The sequence below is a fragment of the Sylvia atricapilla genome, chromosome 18, assembly GCF_009819655.1.
Source record: "Sylvia atricapilla isolate bSylAtr1 chromosome 18, bSylAtr1.pri, whole genome shotgun sequence".
Lineage (NCBI taxonomy): Eukaryota > Metazoa > Chordata > Aves > Passeriformes > Sylviidae > Sylvia > Sylvia atricapilla.
The window spans coordinates 8,684,670-8,702,669 of record NC_089157.1 but is presented as its reverse complement, the minus strand read 5'-3'; the positions used below and the strand labels follow the sequence as shown (position 1 = coordinate 8,702,669).

General features: G+C 55.4%; 1 protein-coding gene across 1 annotated transcript in view; it reads left to right on the top strand.

The window, feature by feature from the left end:
* Nucleotides 1–1,320: 1,320 nt before the first annotated feature.
* SLC38A10 (solute carrier family 38 member 10) overlaps nt 1,321–18,000 on the top strand; it is a gene marked incomplete at its 5' end in the record, with an annotated part of 29,986 nt that continues 13,306 nt past the window's right edge. Inside the window, 11 exons of the mRNA XM_066332448.1 lie at nt 1,321–1,510; nt 2,385–2,502; nt 5,619–5,664; nt 6,555–6,625; nt 6,729–6,822; nt 7,892–8,035; nt 8,963–9,087; nt 11,670–11,772; nt 12,457–12,639; nt 14,335–14,446; nt 14,621–14,727. Coding sequence (XP_066188545.1) covers nt 1,321–1,510; nt 2,385–2,502; nt 5,619–5,664; nt 6,555–6,625; nt 6,729–6,822; nt 7,892–8,035; nt 8,963–9,087; nt 11,670–11,772; nt 12,457–12,639; nt 14,335–14,446; nt 14,621–14,727 — 1,293 coding nt within the window. The remainder of the gene's footprint in view (nt 1,511–2,384; nt 2,503–5,618; nt 5,665–6,554; nt 6,626–6,728; nt 6,823–7,891; nt 8,036–8,962; nt 9,088–11,669; nt 11,773–12,456; nt 12,640–14,334; nt 14,447–14,620; nt 14,728–18,000) is intronic.

Genomic DNA, 18,000 nt, shown 5'->3' with positions numbered 1-18,000 from the left:
CTCCCAAACCCAGCAGGGCCCTTTGGCGGCTCCCAGAGCAAGGTCGGGGTCCCTCGTGCTGGTGCCTGGCCGTTCAGAATGGTTGGAGCTTTCCAGAGAATTCTCCTTGCTCTCGGCAGGTTTGTGATGGGAAACTGCCCTGGTGCTGCTGGGACAGAGCTCGGCTGCTGGTGCTGCTGGAGGCAGAATTTGGGATGTTCGGGGCTGCCGATCAGCTGATGGTAGCCGAGGAGCTGCAGAAAACCCCATTCCCTGGGGATCTGGGATGGGCACGGACGAGCCCCGGGGCTGTGGCACAGGAGCGTGGCATTGCGGGGGTGGCTCCCCTGGTGTCCCTATCCCGTGTCACGGCGATTCCTGGCTGGCTCTGCACGTTTCCCAAGCCCCTTGCTCGCACTCGGACCTGGAGAAGCCACCAGAGGCCTTTTCCTGCCCCCGGGTGACATTCCCGAGGGGCTCCCTCGTCCCACCCCGAGGACACACATGGACACAGCCACCGCTCTGGCACAGGAGCCAGGAAAAAGCAGCCGGAGCTACCGATCCCGTGCCGCACCTGGAGGGAATTAGGCCGCCTGTTTCACCTCCCTGCAAACCTTTTGTAGAGCGAATTCCTGCGGTTTCCCATCGCAATTGCTGCAAATTATACGAGCGCCGCGTTTCGTTCCGACGGGAACGTGCCCTTGGCGTGTGCCACTCCGAGCTGCCGCCACGCCTGGCCTCGGGGGACCCTTCCAGAGCCCCCCCGCATCTTTCCTTCTTTTTTCCCTTATCCTGTGGCATGTGGGGGGGCACGTCCGCGGCAGAGCTGGGGAGGGCTCCGGTTGGAATGGAGAGCAGATGTTTGCGCACAGCTGGATGCGTGCCCAGATGTGCAGGCGGGAGGGGATGCCGGGGGTGATGGGCTGCCCTCGAGGGGCTTTTCAGGTGTCCCCATCACGCCGGGGAGCCCCGCTCGGTGCCAGCGCTGCCGCGAGATGTGAAGTCATGGATGTATATGCACACACGCATGTAAAGGCACGGCGCACACCCATCTCCGTGCTTTTCCACGCATGGATCTGCATGGATGTCTGTCCTCGTGCATTGCCGCACCTCCCTGGCCGTGCTCAGCTCTCAGGGGCTGCCCCCAGCCGCGGGGACCGCCCTTTGCCCTCCACCACCAGTGAGTCCAGACCTCCGGGGCGGCAGGAGCGGCCCCGCGCCGCCGCGCGGACACGTCACTTCCTGCGGCGGCGGCGGAAGCCGGAAGTGCCGCTGTGGCCGGTGCCGGGTCGGGGCGGGCCCGGTGGGGCCATGGCGGGCACGGCCGGCTGAGGGTGACCGGGGGCACCGGACGCTCCGAGCCGGCCGTGGGGCTCGGGGAGCGGCCATAAACCGGGTCCCCCGCCGCGGGGATCCTCCGCCGCGGGCCATGGCGGCGGCGGCGGCGGGTTCCAACTGGGGCCTGATCATGAACGTGGTGAACAGCATCGTGGGCGTGAGCGTGCTCACCGTGCCCTTCTGCTTCCGACAGGTGAGGGGCCGCCCGCCTGGGCGCTGTGTCCGAGCGGGGTCCTGCCGGTGTCCCCCGGGCTGGGGCGGGGGTGTCGGTCCGTGCCCCGGCAGCCTAAAGCCCTGCGAGCTCCTCCGCACCCGGGGGAGCCCCTCCGAGCTCCTCCTTCTGATCCGAATTTGGGGGGTGGTTCCCTGGTTGGAAAGGAAAGTCAGCAAAGGAATCACTTAAGACCAAGATCGGGCATCCCGTGTTCCAAACACTGCATTTTTATTAGTCGTGAAGTCTCCAACTCAAACCTTCTGCACCTTTTCCTTGTCCTGTGGTCTCCAAGTGATCGTTTCTGCCTGTCTTGTAAAGAGAAGGGAAAAATTAAAGGATTTAGCTATACCATAAAAGTGAACTGACTTGGAGGCTTTTCCAGACCCTAGCTGTGCCTCCACACTCCTCCCTGGGATTTGGGCCTGTTCCAAGTCACCTGCCTGGTGCCCTGTGGTTCCCAGCCCTGTGAAGAGGGAAGGCAGCGAGGCAGGAACTGGGTTTGTGCTGCCAGATGGTTGTTGATAAATAAGTCTGCAGCAGAGGTGGCACCTCGGGGTCTGTCTGTGCTCCCTGAACCCACTGGGAGCTGTGGAGGCATGAGCCAGCGTGGAAATTCTGCTCCATACGGTGCTCCCAGTTCACTCCTCGGTGCTTGGACTGGGAGCTGTGGGAAGCAGGCATGTGTTCCACGTGTCCTTGTGCCGAGGAGCCGGTAGGAAGGGGACAGAACTTCCTGCAAGAGGGAAAAATGGGGCTGGAACACGTGGGGGAAGCTGAGGGAGGCTGGGTGGGCTGTGAGGGGGACCTGACCCCCCATCTCCTGCTGGTCTCTTCCTGCTCTGCTCCGTTGCAGTGTGGGATCCTCCTGGGAGCCGCGCTGCTGATCTTCTGCTCCTGGATGACTCACCAGTCCTGCATGTTCCTGGTGAAGTCGGCCAACCTCAGCAAGCGCAGGACCTACCCCGGCCTCGGTGAGATCCCAGCTCTGGGGCTGCTTCCCAGCCCTCCTGCTCTTCTAACAGCGCTGTGACCTTGGCCTCCCAACTCACATTTTCTCAGTGGTGCTGTTGGAAAAACAAATGTTTTCTTGCTGCAGTTCCCAGTTTCCCTTGTTCTGCCTCAGCTTGCTCCCCGGGGCAGTGCTGGGGTTGGATCCTGCTCCCCACAGCCCTGTCAATGGGTGCTGAGTTGTTTTGACTCCGCAGGGCAGGGGAGGAGATGATCCAAACCCCAGCTCCCGGGAGCCATCTGGGATGAATTGTGGGTCTGGGATGAATTAATTATGGGTCTGGGCACGAGTTCCCCACCCAGCGCTGCTGGGACAGCGGGTCCTGCCAGCCTGGCACGGAGCTGGGCTGCCTGAATCCGAGCTGGGAGCTCCTTTATGGCTCAGCAGAGAGGAAACGGAGCGAGGTTCCAAAGGGCTGAGGAAATAAAAACATCTGGAAGATCCCTGGGTGGGTTTTGGCAGAGCCCAGCCGCCCTCAGAGCTCAGCGCTGGCGCCGGGATTGGCCTCTGCTTGTGGCTTCTCTTGGGATTCTGACTGACTTGGGGAGCAGGAGGAGGTGTTTGGGTTCCAGTCCTTGCTGCTGGCGTATGAAGCAGCAGGAAAAGTTGCCTTTTCCTTGTTCTGCCTTACTTTTTTGTGGGAGGAGGGAGCTGGTTGGCGCTGCCCTGGCACAAGGGCTCGCACCATCTGCTGACAGATGGGTTTGCTCCTCCCTCAGAGTGCCCGAGGTGCTGCTCCCAGGAAGCACATCCCGGCTTCTGCCGACTTCTATCTGCTAGGAACAGAAAAGATGGAGAAGCTCCGTGGTCTGGGAGCCTTGTTTTGGTGCCAGGGGGAAGGGGGAGCTCCTGGAGTGCCCAGCCCAGCTGCCGGTGCCGCTGCTCCCTGCCCCTCACAAGACGCTTTTGTGCGCTGCTTCCCGGAGGACAGAGAGTCCCCTCCACCTTGGAGCGTGTCCCGGGAAGAAGGGATCCTCTGCACGGCCCAGAGCCAAGGGGCTGGAATACAGAGAGGGCCAGTAATGCTTCCCAGCTTCCTCCTGGCAGGCGGGGGCTGGCAGCAGCGCCTGTGCCCGCTCCCGGTGCCCTGGGAGAGGTGCCACGGGCCGGGAGCGCTCCCACGCCGCATCCCAATGCTCCGGGGTCGGGCAGCTCCACACAGACCCCCTTTGTGCCCACAGGCTGGGCCCGGGGACATCTGCGGGCACTCCCGGGAGGCTTTGGCAGCGCCGAGCCCTGGAGGAGAGTTGTGCACATTCCCTGCAGGCAGGCAGTGCCTTCCGGAGGAACACCGGGGGCCACGGCTCTGGCACAAAGGGTGTCCCAGGCTGGGGCTGGCGCTGGCCCGTCACCACGGCGGGAAGGGGAAGGGCTGCAGGGAGATTTGTGGGTGAGGAGGGAAGTGGGAGGCAGTTCCCAGAAGGATTTTGACCAGGAGATGAGTGAATCCCTCCCCTTCCAGCAGCACTCAGGATGTGCTGGGGTTGTGCTGGGCAGCTCCTGGGGGGCAGCTCAGCCCTGCAGGGCAAGGAGCTGAAGCTGTCTCCCAGGAACCACACTGGGTTTAAAAGGCTTCTCCAGGTACCGAGCAAGCTCTGCCCAGTTTGGGGCATTCCAAGATCCCATTCCAAGGATTCAACTGTTCTGTTTATTTTTCAGTCGTCACTTCCTGGAGAAGATAAAAAATCCCATTTTCCCATTGTCCCCAAGTGGGGACACCTGCCCAGAGTGTTTGAAGGCTTGTTCTCATTGAACATCAATTCCAAAGAGCTGAGGAGATGGGCGGGTTCCAGCATCACCCGGGGCTGTGTCCTTATCCAGAGGCTGGAATGTGCTCTGGAAGGATCGGCAGCACCATTCCTGCATTCCCCCCCACCCTGAGCTCAGCCTGTTACTGACCCATCTCCAGCAGGGATATTTTCCTCTTTGCTGGCTCATCTTTCTCCTCCCAGACCCTTCGTCTGTGGGCCTGACCCCCCCAGGGCTGTTGCCTTTTCCCTCATGGTTGTGAATTCCCAGCGGAGGCCGGAGCCGAGTGGCCGCTCCCTGTGCCCGGGCACGGTGCCTGGTGGCGGCTGTCCCACTGCCCTGTCACTGATCCAGCAGCTATTTTGGGTGCTCCCCCACATCCCTGCTCCAGGCTGTGGGTCCCTGCCGTGCCTTTTGCTCATTCTGTGGGAGAACATCTCGTTTCCTGAATTTTTAGCTCGAGTGGAGTCCAAGGAAATCAAGAGTTGAAGCTAATATTTAAAATAGCAGAAGAAGCTTCCAGAAAGGATTTGAGTTTTGTTTTCTGGCGGGCGCTGGGAATGTTGGGCTGTGCCTTGAGGGAAAGCAGAGGGGACTCCAGGGTGGTAGGTTCATGCTGGACCTCAGTGGCAGATTTGGGTACTGTGGTCTGGGTTTGGCACCGGAGCTCCTCATTCCCGTTCTGCCCAGTAAGAGCTAAAAATAGAAGTCAAGTTTTCTTGGCATTGTCTTTTTAAGAGAAAACCCAGTGATTTGAGGAGTACTGAGCATTTTCTGCTCCAGCCCAAGGATGGGAGGGGGGAAAGCAAAGCCTTGGCAGCAGCCCTTTGGTGTGGGTTGGGAGCACTGGGTATTCTGGGAATGGGATTGAACGTTCTGGGCACCAGCTCAGCTCTCCCAGCCAGCGATGTCGGGCGGCCCAGTTCGAGGGGGAAGATAAAAATAAAAAGGGGACTTGGATTGGAACTCTGCACCACTTTAACTTTCGCCACACACAATCTTGTACAGGAATATTTTCTCTCCCATTGCCTTTAATGGCTGCCATGTGTGGCTGCTGCTTCACACCACTTCTGGTTTTAAATAGAAAAAAAAAGAACCTGCTTGCTGGCTTTCCCTCATCCCTGTTCCTGTCTTATGTGGTTTTCAGTTTCCAAAGGGAAAGGCTGAAAAAGAAAGTGGGAGGGTGAGGGAAACAGCCCCAAAATACCAGTGGTGTGTTCCTGCTGCACTGCCCTGTGTCACTGTTAATGTCTAATTGGGAACTGACATCTTGCCCTGTTCTGGACTTTTCTTTGACTAACTTCCATTCTTTTTTCTCTTTTATGCCAGCATTTCATGCCTATGGAAAAGCAGGAAAAATGCTGGTGGAAACAAGGTAAATCTGCTGCAGATTCAAAGTGTGAACAGTTTGAGTGCTATTGGTGAAAACTTTTCTGAGCCTCGCTGTGCTCTCCTTGGTTCTCCTGCTGCCTCCTGGGATTCCACAGGAGGCTGAGTGAGATGCCCTGAGCACAGCTCACAGGTGTCACCTCCGTCCTGCCCATTCCCAGGCACTGGGAGCACAGAAGGTGGGGATGAGCTCCTCTCCTGCTCTGCTGTGAAATCACAGCCCTGTCACTTGTGGCAGCTTTCCAGGGGTGACATCCCTGCTGTTGAGTTAGTGGGAGGGAGTGTTTGGTTCCTTGGATCCTGGGATCTGCTCTGCTCCTGCCCTCTGTGCTCCCTTTCCTGCAAGATGCCTTGAGGGGGAATCCTGCTTCCATCTCTGCTTCCTCCCATGACCCCGGTGCAGATGTCAGGTGATGGCACAATCCTCACAGCCCTGCTTTTTCCAGCAGAGATTCTTTTCCAGGCATTTTGAGCCCAAGGCCAGCAGATCCTTTGCTCTTCCCAGCTGCAAACTTCTGCACAGCACTAAAAATACACAAAATATTCCTCAGATGTTACTTGTCCATACAGACAGAGGCTGTAATTGCTACAGGGATGTTCTATAATTGGAACTGGGAAGGAAAGTGGTCCAGGAGTGGGAGGAGAAGCAGTTCATGGACAATCTTTTCATTGAAGTGTGGTCCATTGCGTGGAGAGGCGTTGGAGAGCCCACTAGATATCGAGATTCTTGTAGCAGGGTCCTGCTGTGGGTGTGGGGCTCTGAGATCCTCGTGCTGATTCTTTTGAGTTTTTCCAGGAGTTCAAGGAGTTCTTGTCATCTCCAAGATTAGTTTTCCTTGTTTTTTTTTTTTTTTTTTTCCCTGTGGCTCCCAACAGGAGTTAAACCCCTGCATGGATTGTGGGCAGAGCTGCATTTCTGAGCATTTGGTGTGGATGGAGGTTTTCTGGTGGCTGTTTGATTGGGATGGAGTGCAGAAGGGGTGTCCTGCTCTTCCCAACGCTGAGGATGGAAGTGTGGCCCTCCTAACCCGTCCCTGTTTGTGTTTGCAGCATGATTGGGCTGATGCTGGGCACTTGCATCGCTTTCTACGTCGTCATCGGCGATTTAGGCTCCAACTTCTTTGCCCAGATGCTCGGATTGCAGGTGAATAAATCACTCCTGCCGTGCTCCCAGACCTTGCCCTGAGCCCTGTGTTCCCTGGATACAGCAGAGCTCCTGCCTCAGAGTGTGCCCAGCATCCCTCTGGGGTCCCAGGGGGGCTTTGTGGGGTCCCCTCATGGAGAGATCCTGGTGCACGGAGCCTGCAGCCCTGGGAAGTCTGGGAAGCTCAGACATATGGCAAACAATCAGCTGTGTAAAGCTCCAATAAGGCATTTCCATCAAAGGAATTCTTTTAAACTTGGTCCCTTATTAATTCTGGAGCAGATTCCTGGGGGGAGATAATGCTTCCTGCCTTAATTCCTGCCCCAGAGGGTAGTGACAGGCAGTTCCTCTGCCTGAGCTCTCCTCCCTGTAGTTCAGAAGGGGTTTTTGTCCTGTCCCTGGCTGTTTTTGTGGCCAAAGTCTCTGTGTTCCTGCCTCCTCAGCCGTGTGATGAGCCTGCTGCTGGCTCAGGATGCTCAGAGGCAAGAGGTGCTCCTCGGAGCCGGCACGAGGGCCGTGCAGGGAAGCAAAAGGATTTTTGGTAGAGTGTTATCTGTGCTGCCTGATGCTCCTAAGCTCAGATTAAGGGACTGTGAAGTTAAAAAAGATGCGTTGAGGCTGCAGCCAAATTAGGTATTAAATATTTCCAAGCATTCCAGAGTGTTCTGCTATAATAAATACCAGTGTGAGGCTTTGATTAATTTTCTGGATTGGAGTTTCCAGCACTTTCAATTTCTCGTCTCCCCAAGTAAATTTAGGTTTTATTTAATTGCATGAAAATGCCTAAATGGCTTGTGCTGGATTAGCTTTTAACCCCCCCAGCCACCCCCCAAATTCCTCCAGCTTGGACCTGTCACACACTGCAGAGCAACAGTGGCACCCAGTGACTGTCTCAGCTCAGCACAGACAGAGCCCACAGAGCTGAGCCTGCAGCATCTTCACACACCTCCAGACACAGAATTGCACTGTTTGAAGTTGCTGTTCACTCTGGAAAGATGAGCCATGCCCGGGTTTGCTGGTTGGGTGGGTGTGTTGAGTGCCCAGGTGTTTATGCAGGTCTCTTTTGCAGGTGTCGGGCGCGTTCCGCATTGTCCTGCTCTTCGCTGTCTCCCTGTGCATTGTCCTTCCCCTGAGCCTCCAGAGGAACATGATGGCCTCCATCCAGTCCTTCAGTGCCATGGCTCTCCTCTTCTACAGCGTGTTCGTGTTCGTGGTGGGTACGGACACCGGCCATCCCGTTTTCCTACTTCCTGTTGCTTTCAGCAACAGTTTCACCTCCCAGATGCTCCTGTGATTCCCTTGTGGAGCCCCAGCCCTGTCTCACGCAAATTTCAGGACTGGAAGAAAAAGGAGGTGTGGGAATTCTTTCCATATAATTTTTCTAGTAGGCTGCGGAGGGTCACACCTCAGAGCTGCCTCCTCAGGGAGGTGTGGAGCCTCCCAGGAGCTGTGCCTTTAAGAAACCACGACATTCACAAGAGTTGGCTGCACTGAGATGTCTCTGGGGATTAGAAATCCCATCCAAGGATATTATAAACAGACATTCAGACATATTTACCTTCTGCTTCCTGTGCAACCCAACTCCTGCCAGTTCTTGTGTCCGTGGCAAGGGAGCTCCCTGGCCTCAGCTCCTCCCCTTTTCCATAAAGTTTTTCCTTCTCTTTGGTGAGCTGGTGTTGTTAAATGGCCCTGGAGCAGCAGGTGGGATCCTGTTTTAGGACCCTTTGTCTCTCTCTGCTGAACAGGATTCTCTAAGGCCAACGGTGCTTCCTGTTTGGATTTAAAAACACATTTTAAAAAACACATCTTAAAAAGTGCAGAAGAGGTTGCTTTGAACAATAATTCTCGCAGTTGATGTGTCGGTGGAAAGTGTCCCACCCTGGTGTGTGCTGTGATGTCTGATGGCATCAAACAAGGGGGAAATGTCATAGATCCCTTGAAATACTCCCTGGGGTCCTTGGTGGTCCTGGGAGCTGTGTGGGTAGGATGTGGAGCTGGGGGATTGGGATGGGGTTGTGGTAGCAGCTCAGGCTGCTCCAGGCAGAGCTGTCACGCTGCCTCTTATCCCAGCCTGCCATTGCTGCTGCCGTGGGGCTGCTTGAGGCTGGCTCTTCACCCCTGCTTTCTGTCCTGGCTGCAGGTTGTGGTTTCCTCCTTCAATCACGGGCTCTTCAGCGGGCAGTGGCTGCAGAGAGTGAGTTACATGCGCTGGGAGGGCATTTTCCGCTGCATCCCCATCTTTGGAATGTCTTTTGCCTGTCAGTCGTAAGTACCTGCCCTTCCCAGCCCTGGCAGTTGTTCCTGCAGTGAGTTTGTGTGAGGGCACAGGGTCAGGAGGATCTGTAAGGGATAGATACCATCTGCTTTGGTGGTTTGTTTTCATCAGAGTATTTTACAGCTCGCTGAAGTTCAGCCTCTCATTCACTGTGACCCTTTTGTTACCCGGACCCTTTTGTTATTCCATTTCACCTGGGAATTCTTGTAATGGAGCAACATGAGACCACTGGAGCCAAACAGCTCCTTGTGAGCTTCTGGTGCAGCTGCAGGAGGGATGAAATTCCCCTGGTTCTTGAAGGGAATGCTCTAGCAGCAGGAAAGGCTGTGTCACCCCACTGTGTGATCCCCACAGGACCTCCCCTGAGTACTGGTGCTGGGGGCTGCTCTATTTCCCCAAATTTCCTGGAGAACGCTCCAAAGATCACACAGTTGTTGACTTTGGAGGCTTGTTCCTGCATTTCCAGTTCCCTGGGTTTAGTGGCACATGGAAGGAGGTGAGAGCAGACCAGGCTATTTCCACCTTTCCACTTCCCTGTTTTTGCGAGGGTTTCTGCTGCCAAGTGGAGGAAGGTGAGGGCAGGCCAGGCTGTTCCAGGTTTCCAGCAGCATTCCCTGCTGCACCAGGACAGCTCATGAGTGCTACATGCCTGGCCAGAACTGTCACAGCTCCAACCAGTGCAAATCCAGCCCCTGACCTGGGAAGGACTGGCCTCCTCTGGAAGGACCATCCTCCTCTGGAAGCCTGGCAGAGCTGGGCTTCCCCTGTGTAGTTCCAGCAAACGGGTCTCGTGCCAGCAGTAAATGAATGTGACAGATAAAATTTGCTCAGACTGCTGTGTTTACACCCACTCCAAGATCCAAATCATCATTTCCCACTTACTGGCTCTCTTGGCAGCTCAGATCCTACCCCGGCACACTCCAGGCTTGCTGTTTAATGTCTCCGTTACAACTGGCAAAGGGAATTGTGTTCTCTTGCAGCTTTACCTTGTTAACAAATCCCTTTAATTTTTTTTTCCTTATGGAAGCCAGGCAGTACCCAGCACAATTTTCCTGGGAGTTGGAAATGCAGGGAAATGGTTTGGTCTGGACCTGTGTGTGCCTAAATATGGGCTCCATGGCAGCACTTTGGTGGCAAACCCAACCTAAAGCTGTGTGTTTTTTCCAAACATCAGGAAAATACAGTTTCCAGCTCAGACAATATTTATATATTTTTAAAATTTCTTTCCATCTGTGTATTCTCTCTCACTCCACCTGCTCTCTCTCTCTATATATTCTATTCTTCTCTTTATATGTAGTTTATCTATATAGTCTCAGCTGGGTAGATTTAACTTTGCTAACCTCTGAATCACCTTTTTAACCATTCCACACACTGCAGAGCTTCCCTGTTTCCCTCTTTGATCCTTACCAACCCTGAATGTTTGGCTTGACCCTTCCCTCGGAGGCTGAAGGCCAGAACGTAGCTTGAGGTGGCTGTGGAGAGGGCAGGGAGACATCCCAAATGGAGAGACTCCCAGGGAAGCCAGTCTCCTCATTCCCAAGGAGAAATCCCAAATGGACACTCCCAGGGAAGCCAGTCTCTTTCAGATTCTTTTCTCCCAGGGAGGAATCCTAAATGGAGAGATTCCCAGGGAAGCAAGTCTCCTCACTCCCAGTGAAGAATACCAAATGGAGGGACTTTGGGAAGCCAGTCTCCTCACTCCCAGGGAGGAATCCCAAGTGGAGGCTCCCAGAGAAGCTGGCCGTGCTTCCTGCCGGTACCTCCAGCCCCAGCATGTCCAGAGCCGATGTGCTCAGCCTCCTTTGACGTTCAGGGATTAAGGATCTTTCTGCTTGGCCTCAGCCTGACACACTTCCTGGGAATGGCTTGGTGTCCACTGGAGCTGGGGATACCCCTTCCCATCTCCCTGCACGCTCCCTCCTTTCTCCCGAGAGTTCCAAGATGTAGCCGCTAGAATTAAAGTAACAAGAGGTTAATGAGTTGCTAAAATATGCACCTGATGTCAAAGAGGACATTCCCCACGCTTCCCAAGGCTGTAAATATCCCAAATCCCAGGGAATTTGCACTCCAGCTTTTCTATGAAGAGAGCTAAAGCAAGACAGGCGCTGCGCTGGGGTTTGTTTGTTTAACTTTTCCTTCAGACAGTGGGATGCTCCAACCTTCTCCCCGCTTCTCCTCTGTAAACACTGTGTTGCTTTAATTATCAGCACGGAGAGCTCCAAGAACAATAATCCGTGGCGCTGGGGCTGGCCCCGAGCCACGCGCGGCCCCGGGAACAAGCGGTCATTCATTTTGCAACCCTCTCTGAACCCGAATGTTTACATCACACGTTTCGCTCCACGTGGTGGGGTGGGGAGAGCAGGAATATTTTTGCAACACTTAAAAGTTATGAGTGTTCTGAAATCTCTTGGCATTAGCAGTATAAATTGTGGAATAGCAGCAGGTGTTTATGCTCTGGAGGGGGAAGGTGTCAGGGATTCGTTGCTGCTGGGGTGAGGCAGAGAATGGGTTGGGACTTGGGGTTTTCTCCCATTTTCCGCAGGTTTCCTTAAATATTTTACCCTTTTTACAGTCAGGTGTTGCCTACCTACGACAGCTTGGATGAACCGTCTGTCAAAATCATGAGCTCCATATTTGCCTCTTCCCTAAACGTGGTCACTACCTTTTACATCATGGTAGGAACTTTCCCTTCTCTTCCCTTGCCAGAAATCTGGAGGGGCCACAGGGATGAGGATTTATCTACAGCTGGGGCTGGTTTCTGCTTATCTGTATTTATTCTGACAGATAAGTCCTTGTGCTGAAAGCAGGGTTAGGTGGGAGGTGATGAACCCAAGAGTACAGGGGGCATTGGGAGAATCCAGGTTTTCAGAGTAGCACGTTTCCTTGGGTGGAGGCAGAGTGGAGGCCCAGCTCTTCCTGGGCCCAGCCTGGAGCAGAGGCTGCTGCCCAGAGTTTGGGAGAGCTTTTTCCAGCCTGTTTGAAGGAAGTTATGCCTCATAAGGCAGCAGTTAATAAAACTGGGTTAATAATTCCTGAGGAGAGCCTTGGTCCATGAGCCAGGCTGCTGCAGGGACTTGTGCCATCCCCTCTGTTGGAGAGGGACAATCCATGGGCCTGGCAGCAAGCAAGGTGTGTCTCTAGGAAAACCCCTGGATTTGATGGGAAACTTGCTTTTAGGCAGTTCCCACTCTCGATTAATGACCTGTCCCAGGTTTTGGGGTGCTGGGGCTGCTGGCAGGTTGCCCATGGAAGTGACCTCACGCTGCCACTTGGCTGCTCCAAGGGGACGTCACAGTCCTGTCCCCTCTGTGAGGAGCAGGGGTAAAGTGCTGGGAGTCCAACCCCACTCCCCTCCCCAGGTGGGCTTCTTTGGCTACGTGAGTTACACCGAGGCCATTGCTGGGAACGTGCTGATGAACTTCCCCTCCAACGTGGTGACGGAGATGATCCGAGTGGGATTCATGATGTCGGTGGCAGTGGGGTTCCCCATGATGATCCTGCCGTGCAGACAGGCACTGAACACCCTGCTCTTTGAGCAGCAGGTAAGGTCCCAGGGCTGCCTCACTTTGAAATTTGATTTTTGAAGGGTTTTTGTGACTCTTTGGTCTCTGACTGGGCCCCAATTTTGTCTTGGCTCCGTGAGACTGGTGATAATGGCATGTGGCAGGTACTTGCTATCCAGAGGGACAAAGCCTCAGCTCCCATCAAATCCTCCGTGCCTAGGGAGTGGTGATGGTGCAGCAGGGACCTGTGGCCATCTCTAAATCCTGCTCTGCTCAGTGGTTAATCCCTGGCACTTGGAGGTTCGTGTCCTCTCTGCAGAGCAGTTCCAGGGGCCGAAGGGCTGGAGTTCCCAGCGTAAATCCCATGTCCTGTGGCTGCTTCTTCCTGCTCTGCTGGGGATTCCAGCTCTGGCACAGGCATGTTACACAGCTCAGAGCCGAGGTGGGTCTTCCCCTCAGAAAGAGGGGGAGAAATGTGCTTTTGGAAGCAGTGGAGCCTCCTCATTTCCTGCTCTTCCAGCTGCTGTCCTTTTGCTGGCCAATTCATTGAGCTCAAGCTCCTGTTCCTGGCCCGGGAGCCCAGCCCAGCCCCATTTCTTCTTGCTTCCTTGTGTGCCTGCTCCTTCCTGCTCCATTATTCTCACCCAGCACCTTTGTCAGCAGCCCTGGAGCAGCCCATTCCCCTCTGGGTTCGGATGTCCCCTTCCTCCAGCGCCTCGTGGGCTGCGGTGCCGGCCCGGTGCGGGGGCGGGCAGTGGGATATGGGATACAGCCCTCTCCCACACATTCCACCTTTCCCAGGGCCAGCTCCTCAGCCAGCCTTTGTGACTGAAGCTGGTCTGTCTGCTGGAGACTGTGAGTCCCTTGTGGCAGTGGCGTGTTCTCCTCTGTGCATTGTGCGCACGGAGCGCGCCGATGGGATTCAGCAAATAACAGTGAGAGATTGTGGGAATGTTCTGAGGCCTTTGTGTATCCGCATAAATAGAAACCTCTTAGGCAGGAAATAAAACTTGAGCAATTTATAGCTCTAAATCCTGCCACTTCTGCCTGTGAGAAGCCCCCGGCTCTTTTCTCACGTTGGGAGGGCCTGAGGATGGGGGCAGACGGTCGGTGAGAGCCAGCGGGTGCAGAGGAGGAAGCGCTGGAAACACTTGGGAACACTTTGGATCTCGCCTGGGCTCAGCTCGTGGCTGGCTGGGCTCTGAAGGTGTCGCTTTGCCTTCCTCTCCCATCTGTGCAGCAGCAGAGCTGGGACCCTCCGGGGCTGCAGGGCACACTGGGGCCTTGCCTTCCGCACTTCCCACTCGGGAGGTGGGATGGGATGGGAAGCAAAGGGCCTCTGGAATTCCCCATAGCTGCCCAGCAGCACCCATCCTCCCCTGTGCTCTCCCTGGGGTGTCTCCCAGTTGGAGGAGCTGCTCCCATGACATGGCGCAGCAGGAATGGCCCTGCTCCTAGAGCTGTTGGGGGACAGCTTTCCCTAGCACAGCCAGAGCTCTTCCCCTGTGACTTCTCCCTCCTGCTGCACCCCTGAGCTCCTTCCTCCTGCCCTTGGCCTTGGGCTGTTCTCTGCATCCCTGCACAGGGATTGGGGCACAGCTGAGGGGATCACAGTTGGGATGGGCTGGACCTGTAGGGAGCATTGCTGAGGGAATTGCTGGGGGGCTGAGGGAATTGCTGAGGGACTGGGGGCTGCAACAGCAGAGCTAAACTCTCCCACCCTTGCCCTCTCAGCAGAAGGACGGCACCTTCGCTGCCGGGGGCTACATGCCCCCGCTCCGGTTCAAAGCCCTGACGTTGGCTGTTGTGTTTGGAACCATGGTCGGAGGCATCATGATCCCAAACGGTGAGTGAGGAGCTGGGAACAAGGGCTGCCTGCTTTCTCTGCTCTCTGTTATTTTCCTGGCTGGGGTGACCAGACTCACACCCCATCCTGCCTGGGGGCTCTGGCAGCCATCCTGTGCTGCTGCTCTGGCACTCCTGGAGAAGACCTTTGCTGACTTTTCCTCTTCTTCCCCAGTGGAAACAGTCCTGGGCCTGACAGGTGCGACCATGGGAAGCCTCATTTGTTTCATCTGCCCAGCTCTTATTTACAAGAAGATCCACAAGAATGCGCTTTGTTCACAGGTCAGTGCTGATGCTGCTTGACATCCCCCTAAGCCCTCTGCAGAGCCTGGGAACGTGCTTCATTTGGCTGCAGCACAGAAAAACTGCTCAGTACCTCCTCCAGCCCCCCCTCCAGTCTGCCCAGTGCAGGTGGGAGCTGTTCTGGGTGGGTGTCCACCACTTAGAGATGCACAGACAGTGGTAGAGGTGCTGGCCCAAGCTGGAACACCAGCTCTTTTTGTCCCTCCAGCAGCAAGTGAAATAGTAATTTTGTGCATAAATTGCTGCTTGCAGTCCTCCTCCTGGTGGGATTCGGGTTTTGGATCCTCAGAACAGGAAATCCAGGCAGCCTGTAAAACCTTAAAGCCTCACATCCCGACCTGCCTGGGCTGAGTAAAACAAACAGGGCTCCACGATGTGGTTTGTGCTGCCGACCCTCAGCTTTCTGTTTTCAACCAAAATAATAGTAAAAAGGAACACACACATAGAGGTGTTGCTTCAGGAATTGATTTTCTGAGGGATTGGGGTCGTTCAGAGGCTGTTAGAAGTTTAACTTTTCCTTTTGCTCCAGTTTGAATTGGCCTCCTCAGGGACCGAAACAAAGTGGCTCTTTGCTGGGCTTGATCTCTCTGCTCCTGCAAATACCGTGGGCTGAAATTAACAGGTTTTGAGTTTTTTCCCTAACAATAATTTAATCCACTGCTTTTTTCACGGGTCTCTGTCCCAGCATTCCCAGTCAGGACAGTGCTGGGCTGGGAGTAAGGTTTTGGGCACAGTGTGGAGTCAGCAGGGGAGGGCAGCACGTTTTTGTGGGGCCCACAGAACTGGTGGCTTGTTCTGTGCTTAATGACTTGTGGCTTTGCAAACCTACGTGAATTTTTTAAGCAGGATGTGTTTTTTTTCTTCCCTGTGCTTTCTCTGACACAAGGAAATAGTCCAACTTTCCAGCTTTCACTCTGAATTCTGACACTTAGCTCCGAACTTCTTTGAGTGAAACCCCGAGCAGGAGTCTGAATGCCAGCCTGGGTTTTTCAGGGAAACAAAGAGCACTTTCAAGAATTGCTTTCTATTCCGGCTGAGCCAGAGTGTTTCCCTGCAGTGCCTCGAGGCTGCACTCAGGACAGGCTGAGCTCTCAGCCCGGCTGCTCGGGGTGGGACATTGGGGCCCTCACAATGCCTGACCCCAGACCCGGTCACGAGGCTGAGAGAGATGTTTGTCCTGCAGAAATCCCACAAAGGAGGAAGGGCTTATCTAAAGCATCAGGCCCCGGGTTACCTCTCGAGGGGCTGGCAGCAAGCTGTCCAGCCTTCCCTGAGTGATCCATTGCCTGTCAGGTTTGCATTCCTGCTCAGAGCGAGGACACACCTGCCTGCCCTGCTCAGCACCTCCCTGCCTCCACAGCCAAACTTGGAGCCCACCCTCTCCTCCTCCCTTCAGGTCTTTGCAAAGGCTCATTTATTCTTTCCCTGGAGCTCTGTCTTTGGTCTCCTCCTTCATTCCTACTCTCCTTTGATCAGGTGCTCCACTCCATCAAAGTCAGCTCCTGAGGAAGGTGGCAGGCGGGGGGAGAGGAGCCAGCCTTGGGCTCAGCTGTCCTTCCCTTCCTGTCCCTGTCCATACAGCATACATGGCCGTTCTCCCTCCTTCCCTGCATCAGCTTTAGCCTCCTTCAGAGCAGCAAACCTCAGCGCCAGCTTTTACACTTCTCTGGGTTATCTTGGCTCTTGTGCTGCTGAGAACTGGCTGCTTTTATCAGGCCACTTCTGGCACCCAGCAGTGTCCAGTGTCAGGCAGGTGGTGACATGGAAGGCCAGGTTGTTACAGGAGATGGTGCAAACTGAGGTTACAAAACAGGGATTTTGCACTAAAAGTAGCGAAGAGGATTTCAGGTGGAAATGGGCAGATGTTTGCTGACCAGCAAAGGGCTTCTGCTGGGGAGCTGGGGGGGATTGGAGCTGCTGCTTGGCCAGGCCGGGCTGTGAGTGCCCTGGCAGGAAGGGCTGGATTGGAAAGGCAGCTCCCAGAGCAGTTAAAAAGCCTGTAATCAGGCACACAGTGCTGTGAGTGAAGCAGGGAGAGTGTTCCCTTTCTTGTGGTTAAGCATCTGTTCCTGTAAAGGTCCGTGTCCCGCTGCTCCCCGGGAGCCCTGGGTTTGGCAGAGCTGCTGCAGGGCGTGTGGGGGTCTGTGAACAGAGTGTGTAGCTGCCAACAGGAAGGTGTTGCCTTCCCAGTGTTGACACAAGCTTGTCCGAGAGGCCCCTCCTAGGGAGGCCGGAGTTGCTGTTGTCCCAGTTGGGGAAGAGGAGCTGCCGGAGGTCAGGAAGTGACCCCTTGGCTCGCTCCTGTGCGGGTGGAAAAGAGATTCCCTCTGCCCTTCCTTGGCAGCGCAGGGGCCAGCAGACCTTCCCCAGCAGCACACGCAGGGCTACAGCCCCCCAAACACAGCATCTCTGAGGAGGGACCCTGCGGTGACCGGGGCTCTGCATTCCTTCACCATGACTCCGTCCCTCGGAACGCTCGGTGTCCAGGAGGACAGGGATGGCGTCACGCCACACAAATGCAGCGTGTTTGCTTCCCGTGGCTGCAGGAGAGGGGCTGAGCTAATGGCTCTGCTGTGCGGAGTTGGAGTCATCTTCTGGGAGGAAGGAGGGCCGAGGGAGCGTGACCGGCCGAGGAAATGGCAGCGTAAACTTCCTCTCCTGAATTCCCATCCGTGCTCGCAGTGTGGCTCCCGGGAGATGAGCCCTGGCCATGCTGACCTGCCCCAGAGCTTTCCACAGCCTCTCACCATGTCCCTGCTGAGAGGGGCTCCTGCAGAAAGGTCTCTGCCCTCGGTGGGATTGCTGGGTCTGGGGATCATTCCCATGGGACCAGACCTTTCTCCTCTCCTGCTCCAGGATCTCTGGGTGCTGTGGGGATTGGTGGCTCCTCTGCCTGGGTTGGTTCCTTGAGCGCCCGAATCCTTACAGCCCTCACTCCCGTTCCTTCAATTGGTTTGGTGGTCCCCTGAGCACAAACTGCCTGCTTTTCCATGTCATAAGCGTCTCCATGGAATTAAGCCAAATCATGGCCCTCTTTATTCTGGTCTTCAGTTGGGGAGAGGGGGTAGGTGAGGAGGGGGAGCTGGGTGAGGGCGGCTCAGGGACAGCCCAGCCTGTCTCAGGCTGCCACGTGTGCCCATACCCGCTGCTCCGAGAGCTCGCAGCTGAACTCCAAATGTGCAACAATCAAAGGGGTTTCAACCCGAGGCATTTGAGCCCCTGGTTCCCCACTAAGATAAGAAACAACAAAAA